At 36.0% G+C, this 21972-nt stretch overlaps 2 protein-coding genes across 8 annotated transcripts in view; one reads left to right on the top strand and one right to left on the bottom strand.

The window, feature by feature from the left end:
* Window positions 1-18665, bottom strand: part of CCNT2 (cyclin T2) — a 40386-nt gene extending 21721 nt beyond the window's left edge. For 3 of the 7 annotated variants that reach the window (XR_001599296.2, XM_016164015.2, XM_016164012.2), the window contains exons 1-2: window positions 17941-18129; window positions 17074-17155 (exon numbers count right to left, since the gene is read on the bottom strand). Coding sequence is in view for 2 of the 7 variants with exons in the window: in XM_016164015.2 (XP_016019501.2) it covers window positions 17074-17155; window positions 17941-18098 (240 nt within the window). In the remaining 5 variants the exon portion in view is untranslated. Of the gene's footprint in view, window positions 1-17073; window positions 17156-17940 lie in introns of all 7 variants that reach the window. The other 4 variants (XM_016164019.2, XM_016164016.2, XR_001599297.2 and 1 more) reach the window with 3 other exon arrangements.
* TMEM163 (transmembrane protein 163) overlaps window positions 18649-21972 on the top strand; it is a 342830-nt gene continuing 339506 nt past the window's right edge. The window contains exon 1 of the mRNA XM_036237865.1: window positions 18649-21955. The gene's annotated coding sequence lies outside the window, so the exon portion shown is untranslated. The remainder of the gene's footprint in view (window positions 21956-21972) is intronic.

Below are 21972 nucleotides of genomic sequence, written 5' to 3' on the forward strand. Positions count from 1 at the left end.
CCGTCTTCAGACTTTTTGAAAAAGCCTCAATATCAAGAGGTACTTTCAAAACACACAGCTTTTCTCCTTAGAAGATAGTTTCGACGGAAAAAAACAAGTATGTGTACTAGTGAATGATCCTAAAATTCAACAAATAATTTTAAAAACTAAGTATTCACAAAGCTAAGCAATGATCTTCGGGGTAGATTCCTGGTGTATTTACCCACTCTCCTCACAGAAGTCTTCTGTACCCTCTAAATAGGGCTCAATTCTCTTCCTCCAGTGCGCCTAATACCCAACACTCTGTTCCAAAGTACCTGGTGAAATCCACTAACTCCATTCACATTTCCTCCTCTACAGCCTGCAAACATTTTACTCATTCAGGGCTGTAAAAACAAAACACCTTTAAAGATAAATACTCTGTGAATATCCATGTGAGGCTTTAATTTAAGGATGACTAAGGAAAGTAATCAAACTAAGTACTATTGCTTTTTGTATGGAAAGTTGATTCTCTTGTTGGGCTTATTAAAAGGAAAAAAATTCCAAAAATTTTAGGTAATGACAATATTACATTTAGCCTGTGGCTCTTAAAGGACAGCATACTTTTTGAGCCAATAAACACATGTAAACTCGGTTTAAGGTAAAAAAATTCACACAGATACTACATACTTGGTGGGTTCAAGTGACCAAACAATTACAAACTGAGATTCAGTTCAGTGGGGACGGGGATCATGCACTATACATCTTTGCATTCTGGTACCTCGTTTAGTAATAAACTCTCTCCAATAATTATAACAAAAGGAAAGAAAAACTGATTTTTAAATAGTCAAGAGTTTGTCACTCTAGCAAATGTACAACTATTTCAAAGGGACATTACATTCAAAAACAAGACAAATTTCTACAGAAATATACCATAGAAATCATGGAGAAGGGGAGGTAGAGGTGATGAAGCCAGCTGTACCACAGTAGTCAGACTGCCTCAGTGGATGCTGGTTCTGTTACCTGAGTAGCCTAGGCAAATTTCTTATTCCTTTTGTTGGTTCAGTTTCAACAGTTGTAAAACGGGAAAAATAGTATCTGCTTATAAAGTTGTGGTGGAGATTAAATGAAACAATATATGTAAAGCACTCAGACTAGTGCCCCATAGTAATATAACTCACATATTATTACTATGTTGAAAAATTAAACAATTGTGTATTGTTAGTGTTCCTCTTAAATGAATTTTAAGTACTTTTAAAAATTCCCTTCTTCCTTGCTCAACTTTTTCCTTCCACAGTTAAACTCAGTTCTTTAAGATTCTAAGTGCTAACTAAGCAGATTCGAATGCTGAAATTATGATACTTGACACTACTTCAGTGGTTACCCATATTCTTTTCTTTTTTGCTCCCCAGTTGCTTTCACTCCCTTCTCATTTTCTACTCTTTTACACATTTCCATTACTACCTCTTTATCTGACTCCCTTCTTTCTCCATTTTTTCTCCTCCTGCCTATTCCTGGCCGCCATCTCCCCCTTTCTGTTCATGATGCCCTCATTGCTGACATTCTTCATTCTGCATTGCTGGCTTCAACCCTAATAGTTGGAAGCAAGGTCAGTTTGAATCTGAATTAACAAAAAGCCTGGGTAATTTCTGTCACCGATGATGGCAGTTATCAGCCATTTGCAAGCAGATCATTCTGGTCTTTATTTTTTTAGAAATTAATTTTGTGAACATTTTGTGTGTACATTTGTATTTAAAAATTATCCATAGCTGATTTATTATCCTTCAATTTTATGTCTCCTAATCCAAAAAAGCCCTAAAAAAGGCACAGAAAAGACTTCCAAGTCTGCTTGTATTTGCTAACACAGTATCAACAGGCTTCCAAAACTGTTCTTACATTTTACCCTTTAGGTCCTACAGGCTGGTGAAGCCATTTCTCCTGTTCCTTAACTGCCTCGACATCACCATCACCACCATCAAGACTACGATAACTATTTTGTGTCCTAAAAAGGACTTCATTAATAAATACCTAACTAGTTCTAGGTATCACAGCTTAGAAAATGGAAATCACTTTTTAAGGCTATAGTTAAGGAAAAGTGGTAATGTCATTAACTTTAGCAAAGACTCATAGAAAGAAGCTCCTAGAACAGGACAAAGAAAGTAGAAACTGAGATATGAGGAAAAACAAGGTGGAGGGGGGGAGGATACAGTCCCTAACAGAAGAAAATGGGATGGGTCAAAATGTCAATTTGTTTATAAGAAAGATCACCAAGCTCAAACAAATTAAACCAAAATTCCAGTAAAATGTTTAAAAGTGATTTAAACCCTTGATTTTGTTGCACTGAAAAGACTGGCATTACAGTACTATAGAAAATGTCATCAACCCAGTCTAGTATTTTAGTTATTTTCCTACCCATATAACTACGTCAAACTAAAAAGTTTCTATACAGCAAAAGAAACTGTCGACAGGTAAAGAGACAACCATCTGAATGGAAAAATATATTTGCAAGCAATGCCTCCGATAAGGGCCTAATATCCAAAATATACAGAGAACTCATACAACTCAACAACAAAAAAACCCCCAAATGATCCAATCAAAAAATGGGCAGAGGACCTGAATAGACACTTCTCCCTAGAGGACATACAAATGGCCAAGAAATATTTGAAAGATGCTCAACATCGCTAACTACTAGGGAAATGCAAATCAAAACCACAATGAGATACCATCTCACACCTGTTAGAATAGCTAAAATCAACAGGACAAGTAATAACTAATGTTGGAGAGGCTGTGGAGAAAAGGGAACCCTCATACACTACTGGTAGGACTGCAAACTGGTACAGCTGCTATAGAAAACAGTATGGAGGTTCCTCAAAAAACTAAGAATTGACCTTCTATATGACCCAGCAATCCCTCTACTGGGTATTTACTCCAAAGACTTGAAAACCCATATCCGAAAAGATATTTGCACACCGATGTTCATAGCAGCATTATTTACAGTGGCCAGGACATGGAAGCAACCAAAGTACCCTACGATAGATGACTGGCTAAAGAAGCTGTGGTACATTATACAATGGAATATTACTCAGCCATAAGAGATGAAATACTGACATTTGCAACAACATAGATGGACCTCAAGATAATCATGCTAAGCAAAATGAGCCAGACAGAAAAATATGAAAATCACATATCATCACTTAAATGTGGGATATAAACCTAAAAGAAACAAACAAACAGTACAAACAAATAGAGACTCATGGACATGAACTATAGACTAGTGGTTACCAGAGGGTAGCAGGGAGGTGGAGAGGGGGAGGTAGATGGGGTAAAGCGGGTCAAATATGTCATGACAGAAAAAAATATAACTATGGGAGGTGAACACACAGTGTAAATACATACATGCCTTACTGTTAAAGAAAAATTTTTTTTGTATGAGTGTTAATATTGGCAACGTAAGATAATTTATATTGAGAAATTAAAAAATCTTCAGGCTGGATGTTATTTGGGACATTTAATTACATTTAAAAAGAGCTGGCTTAATAAGACTGAAAAATGCCACCATTCAGTATTGTTGAAAAGCAGTACTGATTCAGAGAATAAGGCTTGATTTCCATAATTATACTATATTTAAATATATTTACTATGCTTAATATTGTCTGGCATTTTAACATTTATTGAAGAGTACCTCACTATTATGAACTTGTTACAGAAATGAAAAAAACAACTTATACTTTAAAGTACACTTAGCATTTCATTTCTGTCTCTATTCTTCAGCCCCTGCCATCCCCCAAGTAGTCATACAATACTGTGACATAAGAACATTAACATTGCATAGGTATTTAAATATTCTACATAAATCTGAAAATTTCAGTCAGATTCTGTAACTAATATTACAGAAGACTTAATATTGTAAAGGTGGCAGTATTCCCCAGATTGATCTATAGAATCACAAAATGCCTGTCAAAATCCCATCTTCTGTTTTCTAGAAAATAATAAGCTGATCCTAAAATCCATATGGAAATGTAAGGGACCCAGAATAGCCAAAACAATCTTGAAAAAGAATAATTTGAAGACTCATACTTCCTGAATTGAAAACTTACTACAAAGCCACAGTAATCAAGACTATGTGGTACTGCCATTAAGACAGACATATAAATCATGGAATAGAAGAGTTCAAAATAAACACTTATATTTATGGTCAACTCATTTTTCAACAACAGTGTCAAGATAATTCATGGAGAAATAGGTAGAATAAAACTGTACATCCACATGCACAAAAATGAAGTTGGCCCCCTTCTTTACACCATAAACAAAAACTATATCAAAATGGATCACAGACCTAAATATGAGAGCTAAAACTACAGAACTTATTAGAAGAAGACAGTAATATATTTTCATGAACTTGGATCAGGTAATACCTTAGACATGACATCAAAGCACAAATGACAAAAGAAAAATATAAATAAATTAGATGCATGTGCTGCAAATGATAACATCAAGAAACTAAAACAGAAAACTCACAGAATGAGAGATTTATCTGATAAGGGACTGGTATCCAGAATATGTAAAGAACTCTTATAACTTAATAAGGACGACACAATTTAAAAAGTGAGAAAAGGATCCAAGTAGACATTTCTCCAGAGAAGATTCAAAAATGGCCAATAAACACATGAAAAAATGCTCAATACCATTAGTCATTATGGAAATGCAAATCAAAACCACAATGAGATACTACGTTATACACAGCAGGACGGCCATAATAAGATGGCTATAACTGAAAAAAGACAACATGAAGTGGAACACTGGAACCCTTACCTTATACATTGCTTTGGGAAAGTTAGGAGATTTCTCAAAATGTTTTTAAATAAAAAGCTATCCAAGATTACTGAGGTCTAGAGTTACCATCCAACCCACCAATTCCACTCCCTGGTATATACCCAAGAGAAATGAAAACATATATCCACACAGAAACTTGCACATGAAAGTTGATAGTTGCATTATTCACAACAGTCTCAAAGTGGAAACAACCCAAATATCCATCAACTGATAAATGGATAAAGAAAATGAGCTATGTCCCCATGATGGATGGAATGTTGTCATATTCAGCAGTAAAAAGTAATGATGTACTGATACATGCATGCTGCGCCATGTATGGGTCTTGGAAACATTATGCTAAGACTATATTGCATAATTTCATTTATATGCAATGTCTACAATGTGCAAAGCTACAGAAACAGAGAATGGTCATCCAGGGTTGAGAGAAGGGGAGAAATTGTGAACGGCTAACAGATACAGGGTTTCTATTTGGGGTGATGAAAATATAAATTTAGATTGTGATGGTGGTTGTACAGCTCTGTAAATATACCCATTAAACTGTACATTCTAAATGGGTGAATTTTATGGTATGTGAATTATATCTCAATAGATTTTTTAAAAAAATAAGTTAATGTTAAAGACATTGATTTTAAATATTTAGTGTATGCATACCAACAAAGGAAATTCCAAGGAAATCAAAAGCCCAATCATAGTATAACAAATACTGGTGAACAATGTTCATATTAAGCATGTATAACTTTATTGCACGGTTGTTAATTTAAAAGTAGAATTATGTTTCATTTTCAGAAGGTATAAATCCATCTCTTAAAGAATGATTCACTCTGACATTTAAATTATGCGATTATTTCAGAAAACCATTAGTTTGCTTGTTTGGTTAACAAAAATAAATTAAACAGATGTTTAAGTCTACAGAAAGTGAACCATAGCATTAATTCAAATGGCTACCCATATTAGGCACTCAAAACACCAATCACTGAATTAGCAATACACAATATCTAAAACATCTATCTAAGGGTATGGTATCCTCTCTGAACGAATGCGCCATTTAAAGACTGCTACCAAATCATCAGAACTTCCTTTCCCTGTTCTATTTTTTCAAACATGGCACTATGTCAGTTTTCATGATCTTAAGATTCTTGACCTGAAAAGAATCATTACTATTATTTTTTTCAAATTCTAAATGAGTCCTCAATTTAAAATTATTTTGAATGTGCATACTTCCCTAGAGAACCCAGTACTAGTGTGAATTCCACGATAATTTTTTTGTTGATAGATACGAATGTCTATACACTTTCCATTAGTTAACTGGTATTACTTTTAAGAGTCTATAGCCCAAGCCATTCTTGTCAAAGAGAAACGTAGTATGAGCCACAAATGTAATTAAGATTTTTCTAGTAACCATGTTAACGCAGTAAAGAAGCCGGAAATTAACCATTTCTAGTTAGTAGTTATAAAGACATATATAATGTTTGCACAATTTTAAATACACTGTTGGCATTCCGAGATAATTCATTAAAATTATGTAAAACAGATTTAAAGGTATTAAATAGTCATAGGCATCACAAAATAGCTCAAATTGATTTCTGTTCCTAATTCCACATTAGTCATCCCACATTAGACCTTAGTTTCTTTTTCTTCTCCCTCTAGAATATAAATCTCTTTTAAAAAAGCAGTTTCATTTATTTATAAAAAACAATACCAACTTTGCATAGTGCTTGCCATAAAATATGCGATTAATGTTTGTGGAAAATTGTTGTCATGTAAACATACAGCACACTGTCACTAAGTATAAGCTATTAAAGCCTTAACTTAAATTCCTCAAATATTGTAATATTTTCCCCATTCCCTAAAATGTGTATACATGCTTATAATAGAATGTATTGTGATTTAATTTGTTCTTCGCTTAAAAAAATTTCCATAGTCAATTTTATGTACAAAAAATATCTTGAGAATTCCTGTTCTAACTGCCTTCAAAGTCAATTTATAAATGACAAAAAGAAGTCTTTATACAGAGATCTTTGTGTGCCTTGGCCAATGCAAACACTCCAAGACCAGACTTAGTTTAGAATCACTACATTACTATACTGTACAAAATGCTGTCTTAGTTCTGGGACAAATGAACTAAAGCCACCATCAAAGCATATGAACTATCAATACTAACAGACACACATATATGTGTGTGTGTGCACAGAAAAACTATTAATTATTTTCGTATTTTGCAACCATCAAATTTTGAAAAATAAAAAGCTGCTTCATAAAGATTTCATAAAACTTATGTAATATAGTCAATTAACACAATCAGCCAACATCCATGTAATTAGGCAGATAGAATACTGTTTTAAAATAACATTAAAGCTTTTTGGAAAACTTTCTAGAGTTCTTTTCAGAATTAATCTGAAAAAAAAAAAAAGGTCAAAAATATCGTATATACTTTTTAACATCTATCAATAAACTCTCCCAGATAGATCATCCTCCTGGTTTAACAGAATGAACTGCAACTGACTTCTATTATTCTTAAAAAAATCATCCTTATCTTCTTAGAAGTTATACATATTAAGCAAATTGTAGAGATTAGAAATTAGTGTATCACCCCCTAAAGTGATTAAAGATAACATTTTTAATGTCTCATGTGAAGAATCTGAGTAGACAATGGCAGCTGATATTCAAATCTCCACAGAAAACCAGAGTATAACAAAACTAAAATCCCCTGGATGTTAACAACCAAACCACTTGACAAGGCATTTATAGGAAATCCAGAAATAAAAATGGATGAGGACAAAATAGGCTACTGTATAACCACAATATCTATACAGTATCGGCGTCTACATAACCAGAAGCAAAGGAAACTAATGGGGCATGTGCTGGATTTGCTAAGAGAAGAACCTCAAAGAAGCCAGATGCAAAAACTAAAGATTGGAAATCATGGTGGGCCAATTTGAGAACAGCAGCTAAACCTAAGAGGAATTGTCAAGTCCAATGAGTGAGTGGATGCAAGAGGCCTAGAGTAAGCCTTAAAGGACTGAAGCTAACTTTTATGAACTTTTGAAATTTGACTCCCAAAGCTCTATTTCAAGATTCCATGCTGAAGAGAAAAGTCTGGGAACAAAAGCACAATTGTCAGGATAGTTGAAAGGCAAAAAGAAGGTAACAGTGAGGGAGGGGACACACCTAGTATACCTCAGGAAGCAAGCTATTACATTTCTGAATGTTATGTGAAATGACAGAAAAGGGAGCTCAGTGAAGTTAGAAATGCTTCTCTGAAGTGCTTAAAGCTCAGGAAAACTAATATATCAAGGAAGTGAGTACCAGAAGAGTATTCAGGTCATATAAAAATACTCTAATAAAAAATTAGAATAGTTGTCCCCAAGCAACAAAACCACACTAGAAAGAACTGCTTAAAAGTTTTTTTTTGACAAACAGTAATGGGAAAACTGAATATCCACATGCATTAGAATGAAATCTAATCCTTATCTTAAACCATGTACAAAAATTAACTCATAATGGATCAAATCTAAATATAAGAACTAACCAACTTTAAAACTCTTAGAAGAAAATGGGAAAAGCTTCATGACTTTGGATTTGGCAACGTCTTTTGGTATATATGTACAATGGAATATTATTCAGCCTTAAAAGGGAAGGAAATTGTGACACGTGCTACAAAATGAATGAATCTTGAAGAAATTATGTTAAATGAAAGAAGCCAAACACGAAAGAACAAATGTTATATGATTCCACTTAAACAAGGTACCAGGAATACTGAAAGTCACAAAGTAGAATGGGGGAGGGGAAAATGTGGAGTTTGATTAACGACCACAGCGCTTCAGTTTGAGAAGTTCTGGAGTTGGATGATTGTGATGGTTGCATTATAATGTAAATGTACGTAATGCCACTAGGCTGTACAATTAAAAATGGTTAACGTGATACAATTTGTTACATTTTACAATAAAAAAACACAAAAAATTAAGAGAGTAACATATCTCCAAGCTAATAATATATTAAGAAAATGATTCAAAACACCGAAGTAGAAAAAATTACATATTGAAAGGGCTCGTTACATCTTACTATACCAATGCAGAACAACCCATATTAACATATATTATAATGTTAAAATTACTGGATTTTAAAGGAAAAAAAAATCCTTAGGCCATTTAGACAACAATAAATTTTAAAAAATTAGATCACCATCCAAACTGCCAGCAGTGCTTTATGCCAGACAAAAGTTCTTATTGTTTAAGATACCCAAGGAAAGAAAGCATGCGCTCCAAATTTTATATCCAGCAAAACCAACCTTGACTATAAATAGTTTCCATGGTTTTCAAGAGAACTTCAAAGAGTCAAAAAGACTGTAGAGACTTCAACATGAGCCCTGGTAATGATACATACACACACACACACACACACACACACACACAGACATATATATATATACACATATGTATATATGTATATACATATATACACATGTATATATGTATATATATATACATATATACATATATGTCTGTGTGTGTGTATATATGTATGTATAATTACGTACAGAAGATTAAAATGAGGATTAAAAAAGTTTTCTAAAGGCAATTTAAGATAATGTATACTACTTATAAAAACCAGGGGTAAGAGGTGAGAGCAAAGCATAAACACTTAACTGTAAATATATTGGTGATGGTAGTACTGTTATTCTGAAACTTATTTGTGTAATGTGGGATTAAGTAAATAAGTGACTATGGAATATTTAAATTCTATCATCCCACATTCTTGAGAACTAAGATTTCTCGTGTGAAAGAAAGGTCATTGAGATGTAATACCCAAGAGATTAACTAAAAAATGATGTCGAGTCAGAATGAACTCCTGAGGTACTTTAAATATATATATTTAAAATAGATATAAAACAAGGCCTGGTAACATATACTTAACATGTAAATGAATAAATATTTACTATATTGATGTGTACAGTGAATACAAATTGACTGTACTATATTTCCTCACTGTTCACTAAAGATGCCTAGAAATAAGACCAACATAGTAGGTACCCCTAGTGTTCAGGTTGTGATCTTGAAATACCGTTTGCTACTGAAAAAAAGCAGGTTTCTTAAAGAAATTGTAATTCCAGCTGTGGAGCAGAAAATGTACAAAGGGTTTCTTTTTTGGGTAATGAAAATTTCTAAAATTTATGCACAACTCTTGTGAGTACACTAAAAAAACCATTCAATTGTATATTTTCAATAGGTGAAATGTATGGTAAATGAATTATATCTCAACAAAGGTGGTAAATATAGGGCAAGAAACTAGTATTTATCCTTCCTTTCCTAAATGAACTGTACCCTTGGGTGTCTAATGGGTAGTAAATGAATCATAGCATTTCATTATAAAAATATTCCAATAAATAAAAGAAATGATAGAATGAGAGCATCACAATGAAAGAATCTAGACACTGAATATCAACAGCTGCTAACACCATAAGGAGAGAGACAACCAGACATTAGGTGCCTCCTGATGAAAGAACATACCACCATGTGCATTTCTGCTAAAGGGATGTAACATGAGTCTGATCGAATTTTGAAAACAACTGGCAATTTGCAGGGACTACAAGAACAAAGGAACATGATAAATTACACCATGGGTATACAATCAGCAAATTCCTTCAACAGGTACAATTTAGGTGAAAGAGATGAAAGGAAAACAAGGATACTAGAGAAATTTAAAAGACCTAACAAAATTTTAATAATTGGCAAGACTACATTGTGGTATTTAGGAATACAGAGTTGGGTGGTAAAACTATAAAGAACTGAAAAAAGTGATTATCATAAGAATGCTGGCTATTTTGTGGAGAGGCAAGGGGTTGATAGTGGGATGGGGCACATAGAAGCATTTCTAGGGTAGTTAACAAAGTTCGCTTTTTTGACTTGAGTAGGGATTATCAGGTGGTTTGGCTTATAATAATTCACTAAGATATATGTTTGGTGGCTTTGTATGTTTTTTTTTTTTTTATTTTGTAATAAAAAGAAGACTTTGTACATGCAGTTATGCTATACGGACACCCAAAAGATGGATTACACTAAAGGACACCCAATAGATGGATTACAACAGGATGTGAAAAGGACCCAAATGTAAGATCAGATATAAAAATTTAGAAGTGAAAGAGTGGAGTTATCTGGGGAATGCTTTATGAAGAGCTGGAATGTTAGCTGAGTCTTAAACCCTGATAGATCAGGGTCATATGAAAAGCAAAAAGAAAGTACCATATGGGGGCGGGCGGGGGGAGGGCACAGATGTACGATGCATAAATATTAAGACTGATGTATAGCTGAAAGCACAATTTGTATGTATGGCCTTATTCAAAAACAACAACGAGAACAACAACAACAAAAGGACTTCACTGGATTTTATCCAAGGAGGTAAAATCAAAATCTGAGAGTGTTTTCATTGTTATTTGTCCACTTGTCTCCTTAGAAATCACTGGCATCAATTGCTGGTGTTCTCTATTTCTTAAACATAATAAAATTGGACAAAAGTGAGAACTAGAACATGGGATTAGGCAACAGATCTGAGTTCAAATACCAACCACGTAATGACTGCTTGGCTTTTGGACAAGTCCCTTAGGAACTACATCTGTTTCCTCAGGAGGATAACACTCTAATTGAGATGGGTCAAGGGCCTGTTACATAGTGTTATCTTAATATAATTTTTATCAATGTAATTTATAGTTGAAAAAAACCCCAGAAATCATTTAAGCCAATAATCTCAAATTATAATCCAAGAAATATGTCTTTGATTAGTATCTATCACTGTGAACAGCAAAGATATAGAATACTTCCATTATTGCAGAAAGGCCTACTGGACAACACTGCAGTATTTCCCAGCACTATTAGTGGATTTTGGACATAAGATACTTACACTAATTGTTTTATTAAATTAAAAGGTGGAAGTAGAAGTGAGCTATAATATAAACCACCACTCGGATTTCATAATACAATTTAAAAAGTTAAGGAATGAAACACATGCTGATCTGACTCCTAAAAAACATGACCGGAGATTAACAATGGATTATGAGACACATGGAGGGGCGGGGGGGGGGGGCGGGAAGGGCAAAATTTAAACCAATGGTCTTCACGTTTAACAGACGTATCTCCTGGAAAGCTTGTTAAGGTAAAGGATCCCAGTTCCCACCACATATATTCTGATTACACAAGTCTAAAGCATGGGCCCCCAACTCTTGGTCTGTGGCCTGTTAAGAACAGGGCTGCACAGCAGGAGATGAGTAGTAGGCCAGTGACCGAAGCTTCATCTGTATTTGCAGCTGCTCCCTAGCGCTAGCATCACTCCCTCAGCTCCACCTCAGATCATCAAGGATTAAATTCTCATAGGAGCACCATTTTCTGGTACCAAAAAGGTTGGGGACCGCCGGTTTAAAGCACGGCCCAGCACAGCATATTTTTAATGAGTATTCTGATAATTCTGATGCAGGTATTTGGTGAATCACAAAAGCTTTATACATATACATATTGATGCAGGTAGTTGGTGAATCACAAAAGCTTTATACATATTGCTTTCAGGGAGAAATTTCAGGGCTATGAAGAGATTTCTAGTAACAGATAAATGACAACTACATGAGCTACAGAGTCTAGATCTGGGTGTGATTTTTGCTTTTGTCACTGTTGCAGTGTGACTTGAGACAAAATATTTCGGCTTTATGATTCTTATCTTTCTTATGTGAATTAAGAAAGAATAGATCAACTTCAAATAAACCTTTAGGAATCTCATACCAAAATAAAACACAGAAAAGAAAAACAAAAAAAAACAAGAAACTCTTCCCGTGAAATTGGTAAGTAAATATAGGTGGGCACTTAACTCCAGATAAACAAAAAGGTAGTGAAATAAAACAAAATTAAAGACTATTAGATTTGATCAACAAAAAAAGCACCATAAACAAAATTAGAAGACAAACTAGAAAAATATTTACCAATATGATTTCAAAGTCATAAGCTTGAACTAGACGCTAAGAAACATTAGTATTTCATAGAAAGGCAACATTTGTTAATAAACTAAATTTAAACTTTAAATTTTTGGAATATCAAAGTTTCCCTAAAGCCCTCAATTAAAAAAATTACAAATGCGATCTTTGTTCTTAAGGTCCTGGGGAATTGCAGATGAACAGGCAGATTTCTTACCAGAACAGATGAAACTCATCAAACACTCAAAATTAATCTAGTGAAAATAATATGGCTTTAGTCTCCTTTACTCACTTAACTTTTCAGGTTAACAACCTCACCCACTACTGACATTTTGACCAGGCAACTTTTTGTTAGAGGCACTGTCCTGTGCATTGTGGGAGGTTTAGCAGCATTCCTGGCTTCTATCCATGAGATGCCAGTAGCACCCTTCCCCCAACTGTGGAAACTAAAAATGTCTCTAAGCACTGTCAAATGTTCTTTGGTGGGCAAAACTGCTCCCCCGTTAAAATCTACTGGGTCAAGCTATATTATCCTTTCTGATGCCATCTTAAAAATTATCTCCCTAGAAGTAGCTACACCTAACCCAAAATAGGACCAGTCCAATTCTGCATGTTCTCATTTGCTGCGTGCTATATCTAAGAACTGTGTGTGTGTGTGTGTGTGTGTATCCTTTTCTGTGCAAAAGCATAAAGTATTTCTGAAAAGGGCACACAAATTCTTAACAGCAAATGTTGTAGGGCAGGGGCTTAGACACTTGGAGTGGAGGGAGGTATATCATACACTTTTTTTCTACCGTTTTCATTTACCATATGCCTGCATTAGCTTTCAATAAAAGAAAACATTACAAGTTTGTCTATGTGGGGAGGACATACATAAAAGAAAATGTTATAAGGATTCATTCAATACAGTTGTGCGCAACAAAGTCTGATCCATTCTACTGACAAGTAGTTGCTGAATATCTGCTCCATAAAGAGTACTACTGGTAACACCACAGTAAGTAAAGCCAATAAGACACCTGTCCACGCCCCTCCCCTTATAGTGCTTACTTTCTAGTTTGAATATGTGTGTGTCAGGGGGTGGGTGTTTTTACATTTAACTTTATCTACATTCCCACGTTTGAGAGAAATTTCAGGCTTTCACAATAAAAATTTAAACAAGACCCTTTAGCTAACCAATTTCTCCCAAATGTTGGCTTTCTTTTACAAAAGGCAATCATATATGACAATTTCGTGAACAATTCGAGTATAAACAAGCACAGTGTAAACTAGGTAAAATCTACTTTAAAAAAAGTCTTGAATAAATTTCTGCTGAAAAGATTATTATTAAAAATAATGGCAGAATGCTACATTATCAGATAAATAGGGCACTTCTTTAGACAGAAAAAAATGGCTTTCCTTTAAATGATTTAAGTCTTTATGGAGGAAGAAAGGAATGCAAAACAATATCCTCAAATTTTCAGGTATCTACTAGTCAAGAGTCAAGTCAAATGAGAAAAATTAAGACTGTAAGCAAAAAGTGGTAATAAAATTTTAGCACAAGCAAATACAAGTTTGCTTACGTGTAGCAGCCGACCAATCTAAATTAGATGTAAAAAATCAAACTCAGATGTGAAATATATGATGCATTCGTAGAAGTCATTATATTCATTTCTTAATATCGCTAGTTCTGAATACTGTCCTTAATTATTTATTCATGTACTCTTGGGACCTTAAACAGAATTGCAATACATTTAAATTTAGCATATCATGTATACTGTTCTGACTGATGCAGCTCAACAAAAGAGGCACAGGTGCTAAAGAAAGGAAAGAGAAGATTAAAATGACCATGTGAACTGGAGAGGTGCTATGAGAATAGACCATGACCAAGAAAACAGAAAAGACTGTGTGCTCTTTACAACCTGATCTTATGAGAAATCATTAGACTTGGAATATAAGAAACAAATGCATCACAAACTTACCTAATCAAATTAATGAACAGAGTTTCTAAAAGAAGCTGGGGCAATGTCTATTCTAAGACTGACCTTGGGGAGGATGCTCTCCCACTGTTCATACCTTGGAGGCACTGTTAGTTCCAGGGCCTCTATATTTTACTAGATTTATCCTGAACTTGAACCAGCAAGGCCATTCTTTATTTACTAATCCCAATTACATAAACCTCATTACATTCGGTGAGCAAAAATCTAACTAGGTTATACATAAAAGTTATTTATTGTTGATAGTGATCCAATTCTCCAAGAGAAAACTACCATAGAACTCGATGATAAAAGAGTTTCTGGGTCACCCAACATGTTGACACTAATTTTATTATTAAATACAACAGCACTCGACTCATGCTTTTTTAAGTTTTCTACGACATTCCATTATAACCCTATAAAAACTTTCCCCCCAATAACGTGGGGGAGTATGAATTTAAAAGTGACTCACATTCAATTTGAGACCACCCCCTTCACCCTAAAGGAACAGGGGGCAAAAAAACAGGGAGGCTGTGCAATTGATGCAAGAGCTAGAATACAATTATCAAAACAATTCCCACATAACAGCAAAGGCAAAAGGACAACAGATATAAAGGATACAATGTTTTTAACAGACATTAACACCAGATTTCAATGATCCTAATTAAGGAGTCAATGTGAAAGGCTGAAAATTCCCCTTCACACAGATGTAAGACACTAAACAAGGTAATAAAAATTAATACTCTAGCTCTTTAATGATCAATGGAATTTAAATAAAATAGCAAAAGTTTGAATGTAAGTGATCTGGACTTCATCAGTCAACTTAAAGTTAAAGCTGTGAATTTGGGCTGTGAGCAAGGTATGTATTCCAAAGCACACCAACCAGGCCATAGAGGCAAATTATGAAAGAGAGAAGCTTCCAATGAGACGTGTAGTCCCGTGGTGAGATCATTTACTGGAAGTAGAAGAGTAAGCCTGATTCAGCAAATGGGACATCTGTAGCACATAATGAATTCACAGAACTATTTTGACTCGTGATTTCTACCAGCATTTTCCAGGGCTGCTTAAGGAAAGCCCCATTACTATTCATTAGTTCAGTACCGCCACTGGAGACAATTTAAATTAAAATGTAACTCAATGTAAATGTGTTTACCAAAAAGGCTTCCTCTCTCCTCCATAACATCATCACTGACCTACCTTCTGTGCACAAGAAATAACTAAGAAAATGAATCAAGAATCATGCAGATTCAAAAGAAGAGTAGAAGCAACTAAGACTTGAGACCAAAATGTATTTTAAAAAACTGTTTAAGATAAACCTATATGCCAATCTAATAAACCAAATTAGACTTATGATCAGAAGAGACCAGAATCCAAATCAATCTAAGTTATAAAGCTTTTCCTTCCAATCCAAAAATATTTTAAGGACCTTTACAAAGACTGTTTTCTTAGCAAAAAGGTCTTAATGAAAATCCATAAATAGAATAGTCTTCCGTGGTCCATTTCTCTACACACATCTTTTAGAATAGGATTCTTAAAATGGCCCGGATAAAAAGACCAAAATACAATAGGAATTAAGGTGGTAATGGATATTTCTAAAAAATACGCAATCTTCTTTGTTGGCAGATGCAACAAAGTACAGATGTTATTCTGAAAAGAACAGACCAAATTCGTCTTTCATAACTTAAAAATTTCAACTGAACACCATTACTCAATTTGCCAAGATTTACAGGTTATGTTCGAAGTCAGTGCCTTAGCATTGAAAGGTAAATTTTACTTTAAAACTAATTCTATACACATATGCAAGCCTCTGACATAGATCTGAGCAAGATTTGATGTTTAAATCACCAAAAATTTAAATAGATGACTAATGCTAATATGTAATAAACAGGAACGTTTGTCATCTTAAGAAATTATTGTTACCAAATGAAATATTTCTTCTAAACATTTAACTCTTCCAAGAGGTCATTTCAAACTATGTTACAATTAAACCCAATCCACAACATTTGAAATGAGTCTAACACAGTGAAGACGTACAACAAAATGACTAGGCTTGCACAGATTACACTGTACGTTACTATCTGAAATTACACAAATGTTAAATACAAAATTTAAGTGACTACCGATACAATAATCCTTTGAGTAAAGAAACGTTTCTTATTTATCTTTTAGCTCAAAAGACCTGGCAGAGCATTATAGAGTGCCTGGCACCATGCTACAAATGAAAAAGACAAACCAGAACGTTTTGAAGCAAAACGTTCACTGATGTACCTTCACTGTTTATTCAGAGCCCTGAATTCAATAGTAAAATCCATAATCAATTTTTCTCTATGTAACGGATTACTTAAAATTTGGTTGTAGTAAAAACAAAACAGTACTTACATTTTTATTGAATTTGGTGAAAGAATGGTACATATAAAACCTGTGCATATAAACAATCGCAGTGTTTATTGTAAGCTGAGAACTGAAACACAACATTTAGGAAATATCTGAGAAAAAAATGATCTCATTTCCAAAACAATTTTGATGGAAAATTCCCAATCTACGGTTCTTTTCCAATGTTTGCCATTAATACAAAAACAAGCCGAAATCCCTAAGAAAATAAACAAAACCCCGCAGGGTGGTAGTGGTAGGGGAAGGAGGCTCAAAGTCAAATAAATAGTAACAATAACAACCGCTGAGCATTTCACTCTAATATTGCTATAACGCGAGCCCAGGAGGATTCACCAGTGTCTACGACTGAAACAGTTGAAACGCGCGCGCACACTCCTGCAAAACCACGCCAAGAACATAAAGACCTCCAGTGCGCTCCCAAGATACTAGAGCCATCAAACAGGCAGGGAGCTCGGGGAAAGGATGCGAGCACTTACGCCTTTCAGCATCGCTAACGCTCCTACTTCTCAAATCCTTCTCGGATAAGAATTCCAAGCAGCCGCTTCTTTCCTGCTTTAATTCCTAATCCTCTCTCGCTTCGGCGGCACTCCCATCCCCCGCCGCCACCATGCGCGGCCCCAAACAGATTACACAACGCAGCCTCCCAGCCCGCATTCCCGGACTCCTCTCCTCCTTTCCTCCGCTGGCCGCGAGCAGACTTCCGAGCCCGAACCTGCCTTCCCTTACGGCGCGGCCGAGGCCCACTGAAGGCCGTAATAGCGGCGCCATATTCGCGGGACACCAGGCCCGGCGACCAGGCAGGTAGCGAGGGGTACAGGCCATGAGCAACAGAGGGCCAAGAATAGGAAAGGATACACATTGAGACGCTGTCCCATGTCCTGGATGAGGTTGGCCGCCTGCTGGCGGCACGAGAGCTCTTCATCCGCCTCCACTCCGCAGCGGCGGCTCGGCGTGTTCTCCAGCTGTTCCCGAGTAAAGAACCAGCGAGAAGAAGCTCTACGGCCCGACGCCATGACACTTCCTCCTCCGCCCGCTCCCTCACCCACCCCCCCCCCTCCAGGCTCGCGGACTCCCCGCCAAGGCCGCGCGACCCCGCCCCACTCCGCTCGCCGTAGGCCACGCACCGCCCCTTTTCACCCCCACCACGGCCTGTGCGCATGCGCGGGGGCCGCCCTACCAGCTCGCGCTAGTCTTTTGCTTTCTTTTTCCTGTCTTCGACCTCGCTCTCGCGCACGGGACCACAATGCTCCGCGCCGCTTGTCATTTGGAGGCGCCCGAAGGTGGGGGTAGGCGGAAGGAAAAGGTCGGCGCGATGCATGCCGGGCCTGGGATTAGTGGGGCAAAGGGGCGGGGAGGAGAGGAGGGAGGAGGCTGGCCTGGGGTCGGGTGGCGAGAGGGAGGCGGGCGGGCGGCTGCGCCTTGGGGCCTGGGCGTGGTCTGTAAAGTTCGGGCAGGTGCCTGGGCCGGTAGTATGGCGGCGCTTCGGAAACGAAAAAGCTTACTTTTGTCGTCGCCGTTGCATGCCACAACCTCCAGGTTTCTATAACAGTGGTCTGCTAAATGTCGGGGGCTTTTGACTCTCGTGTCAACGATAAATACTCTCCGCCCAACGGGCGGCTGTGGGAAGGACGTACGGGGTAAAGTGCGTAAGAACACTCCACGTTTGTGTCGCCGTTGAGTGCTTTTTTAAATCCCCCGTTGTCTTATTTGAATCCCACAACCACGCAGGCTGTAGGGTTATTTTCCTTTTTCATTGCTTGCCAAGAGTTATCTAATTTGTAGCTAGTAGAACTGAGTTTCTAGGCTAGGTTTCGAGTCCATATCAAGTGTGTTTTTAAACTCCACGACTTAAAAGATTAGAAAAAGACAATTCAAGAGACACCGAGTACAAATTTTATTTTTTGCATCTGACACAGTAGCACTGCGCATATTGGTTGACTATCCTTTTCGCCTATTCGTGTAACTGGGAAATTGGTAGGTTTGTGGCTCTGAGTCGGCGCTTATTGTGTATCAAAAAAGTTCCTTTTTCTAAATTTTTTAACTTTGTCAAAGACCTAGAGTGTAGGGCGACATATCTAAAGGGCAAGTGATATTTTTAAGTGAGTTCATCATTAAAACACCAGGCTTTTAAAATCGTTTTGGGGATCTTATGCTCAGTGCACTGCTGCATCTTGGCTATGTACTCCTAATGCTACAGTAGTGAGCTATTGATTTGGCTGTAGCAGGTAGTTATGAACAGCTTGTCTGTATAACTTCGATTCATATCTACATTGCTTGTCTCAAGTCTTATGCTGCTTAGAAGTTTAAGAATTGATTTAAAGCAAAGTTTATAAAGTGTCTATCTCCAACCATCATTTGTGATAACTGAACAAATTAGGAATCAAAGTGAACTTCTTCAACTTGATAAAAGAACATTTATAAAAACCCCGCAGCTAGCATCATACTTGGTGGTGAAGAAAACTAACTTTCTTGCAAAGTCAAGGATGTCCCTTTTCACCACTCCTTTCAACATGGTACTGGAGTCCTAGCTAATACAGTTAGAAAAGGAAATAAAAGGTAAACAAATTGGGAAGGCAGAAATAAAACTGACTTCGTTCATAGTTGACAATTGTTTATGTGGAAAATCTCAAAAGTATGTAAAAAAAGGAACTAATAAGTGATTACAACAAGACTGAGATACAAGCTTAATGCAGAAGAGTCGATTGCTTTCCTATATAAGAGCAATGTACAAATGAAATTAGAAATTAAACAGAATACTCTTAACAAAAAGTAATACTTAGGTCTGAACCTAAAATATGTACTGGACCTATATGTAGAAAACTATAAAACATTGATTAAGGAAATGAAAAAATAAATGGAAGTACTGGGTTCATGCATTAGAAAACAATATCATTGGATGTCCATTCTTTCCAACTTGACCCATAAGTTCAATGCAATCCCAATCAATTTTAGCAAGTTATTTTGTAGTTATCAAGAAATTGATTCTAAAGTTTATGTGGAAAGGCCAAAGAACCAAAATATCCAACACTATCAAAAAAGTTGGACTGACACCTCCCAGCTGCAAAGCTACAGTAATAAAGATAGACTATATTGGCAAAACAAAAGACACAGCAATCAATGGACCAGAGTAGAGATTCCGGGAATAGACCTGCACAAATATAGTTAACTGATCTTTGACAAAGGAATAAAGGCAATTTGAGAAAGGATAGTCTCTTCAAAAAATGATGCTAGACTAACTGGACGTTCATATGCAAAACAAACAAACATAGACCTTAACATCTTTTATAAAACTTAATTCTAAATGGATCATAGCCCTAAATGTAAAATATGAAACTATAAAACTTCTGGAAGAAAACATAGAAGATAATCTAGGCCAGTGGTCCCTAAACTCTTTGGTACCAGAGACCGGTGCTTCTATGAGGATGTAATACTTAATGATCTGAGGTGGAGCTGAGGCCACCACTAGCACTAGGACGCTGCTACAAATACAGATAAAGTTTTGCTCTTGTGTCCCTGCTCACTTGCTGTGCGACCTGGTTCCTAACTGGCCACAGGATGGTACCAGTCCATGGCCTGGGTTTGGGGACCACTCATTTAGGAAACCTTGTGTTTGTCAATGAGTTTTTAGATACAACACCAAAAGCATGACCCAAGGAAGAAAAAAACTAAGTCGGACTTCATTAAAATTAAAGATCTAAGAAAGACACTGTTGAGAGAGTAAAAATGCAAGAAGAAAATCTTTGCAAAAACATGTATTTGTTAAAGAACTTGTATTCAAAATATGCAAAGAACTCATAAAATTCAACAAAGAAAACAACCCATTTTAAAAAATGGGCAAAAGAGGTGAACACGAAGATTTACAGATGGCAAATAAGCACATGTTCAACATCATGTCATAAGTGTATTCTCTGTAGCTATAATTGCAAGACTGGAAGCATGACTTCATGAATTGAGAATTTTATGATTATGATACATCCATGCAATGAAATACTATTCGGCCAGTGAAAAGAAGGCATCAAAGTGCTGAAAGAAAAAAACTTCTAACCAAGAATGCTCAACTTGGCAAAGTCCTCTAGAAATGAAAGGGTGTTAATTAGTAAAAGGAAAACATGAAAGTGTAAATCTCACAGGTAAAGGTAAAATGTAGTATAAATCAGAATAATCTAATGTAAAAGTGGTGGGTTAATCACTTATAAAGTTAGTGTGAAGGTTAAAAGACAAAACAATAATTCGTTAAGGGTTACACAAAATAAGACATAACTTGTGACATCAAAAATGTAAAATGGGGTGGGGGAAGAAGTAAAAATGTAGAACTTTAGAATGTGTCCAAACTTAGGTTATCAACTTAAAATGGATTGCTATAGAAAGAAGAAGGCAGCTTGTATGTGGAATGACCACCAAGGTATTAAATAGGAAAAAAAAAAAAAAGGAAGATGCTACCATTTGGATAAAATGAACAAAGGAATATGCACATGTAAGTGTTTGTGGAATCATAGATTATCTTTATGAGAACACACACACACACACTTAGTTCCTTTTGGGAGACATAGATTGAATTTGATATTTTTGAACTCTTATGTGTTCATGAACTTTAAAATTTTTATTAGGTCGTAAGCAGTATTTTATATTCAGAAATGCAAACGTCAATTCACTTTTGTTCAGTTTTGATTGAGAAAAAGCATCAGAATGGTCTCTAAGTTAAATATAAAGTGGGTGTTTATTTTAATTAAGTTAATCTTAAGTAATTTCCTTGAATATAGGTTCAAGTTTTCTGGTTGGATAATATAAACTGGATCGAGTCAAAGCTGGCTTCCTTTTCAGGAGAGATGGAAAAGTGTACTGTAACAGGAAGAGAAATGCTGTGATGGCTGTAAGTGGTTGTCCTTT

Source organism: Rousettus aegyptiacus, unplaced genomic scaffold (assembly GCF_014176215.1).
Source record: "Rousettus aegyptiacus isolate mRouAeg1 unplaced genomic scaffold, mRouAeg1.p scaffold_m13_p_2, whole genome shotgun sequence".
NCBI lineage: Eukaryota > Metazoa > Chordata > Mammalia > Chiroptera > Pteropodidae > Rousettus > Rousettus aegyptiacus.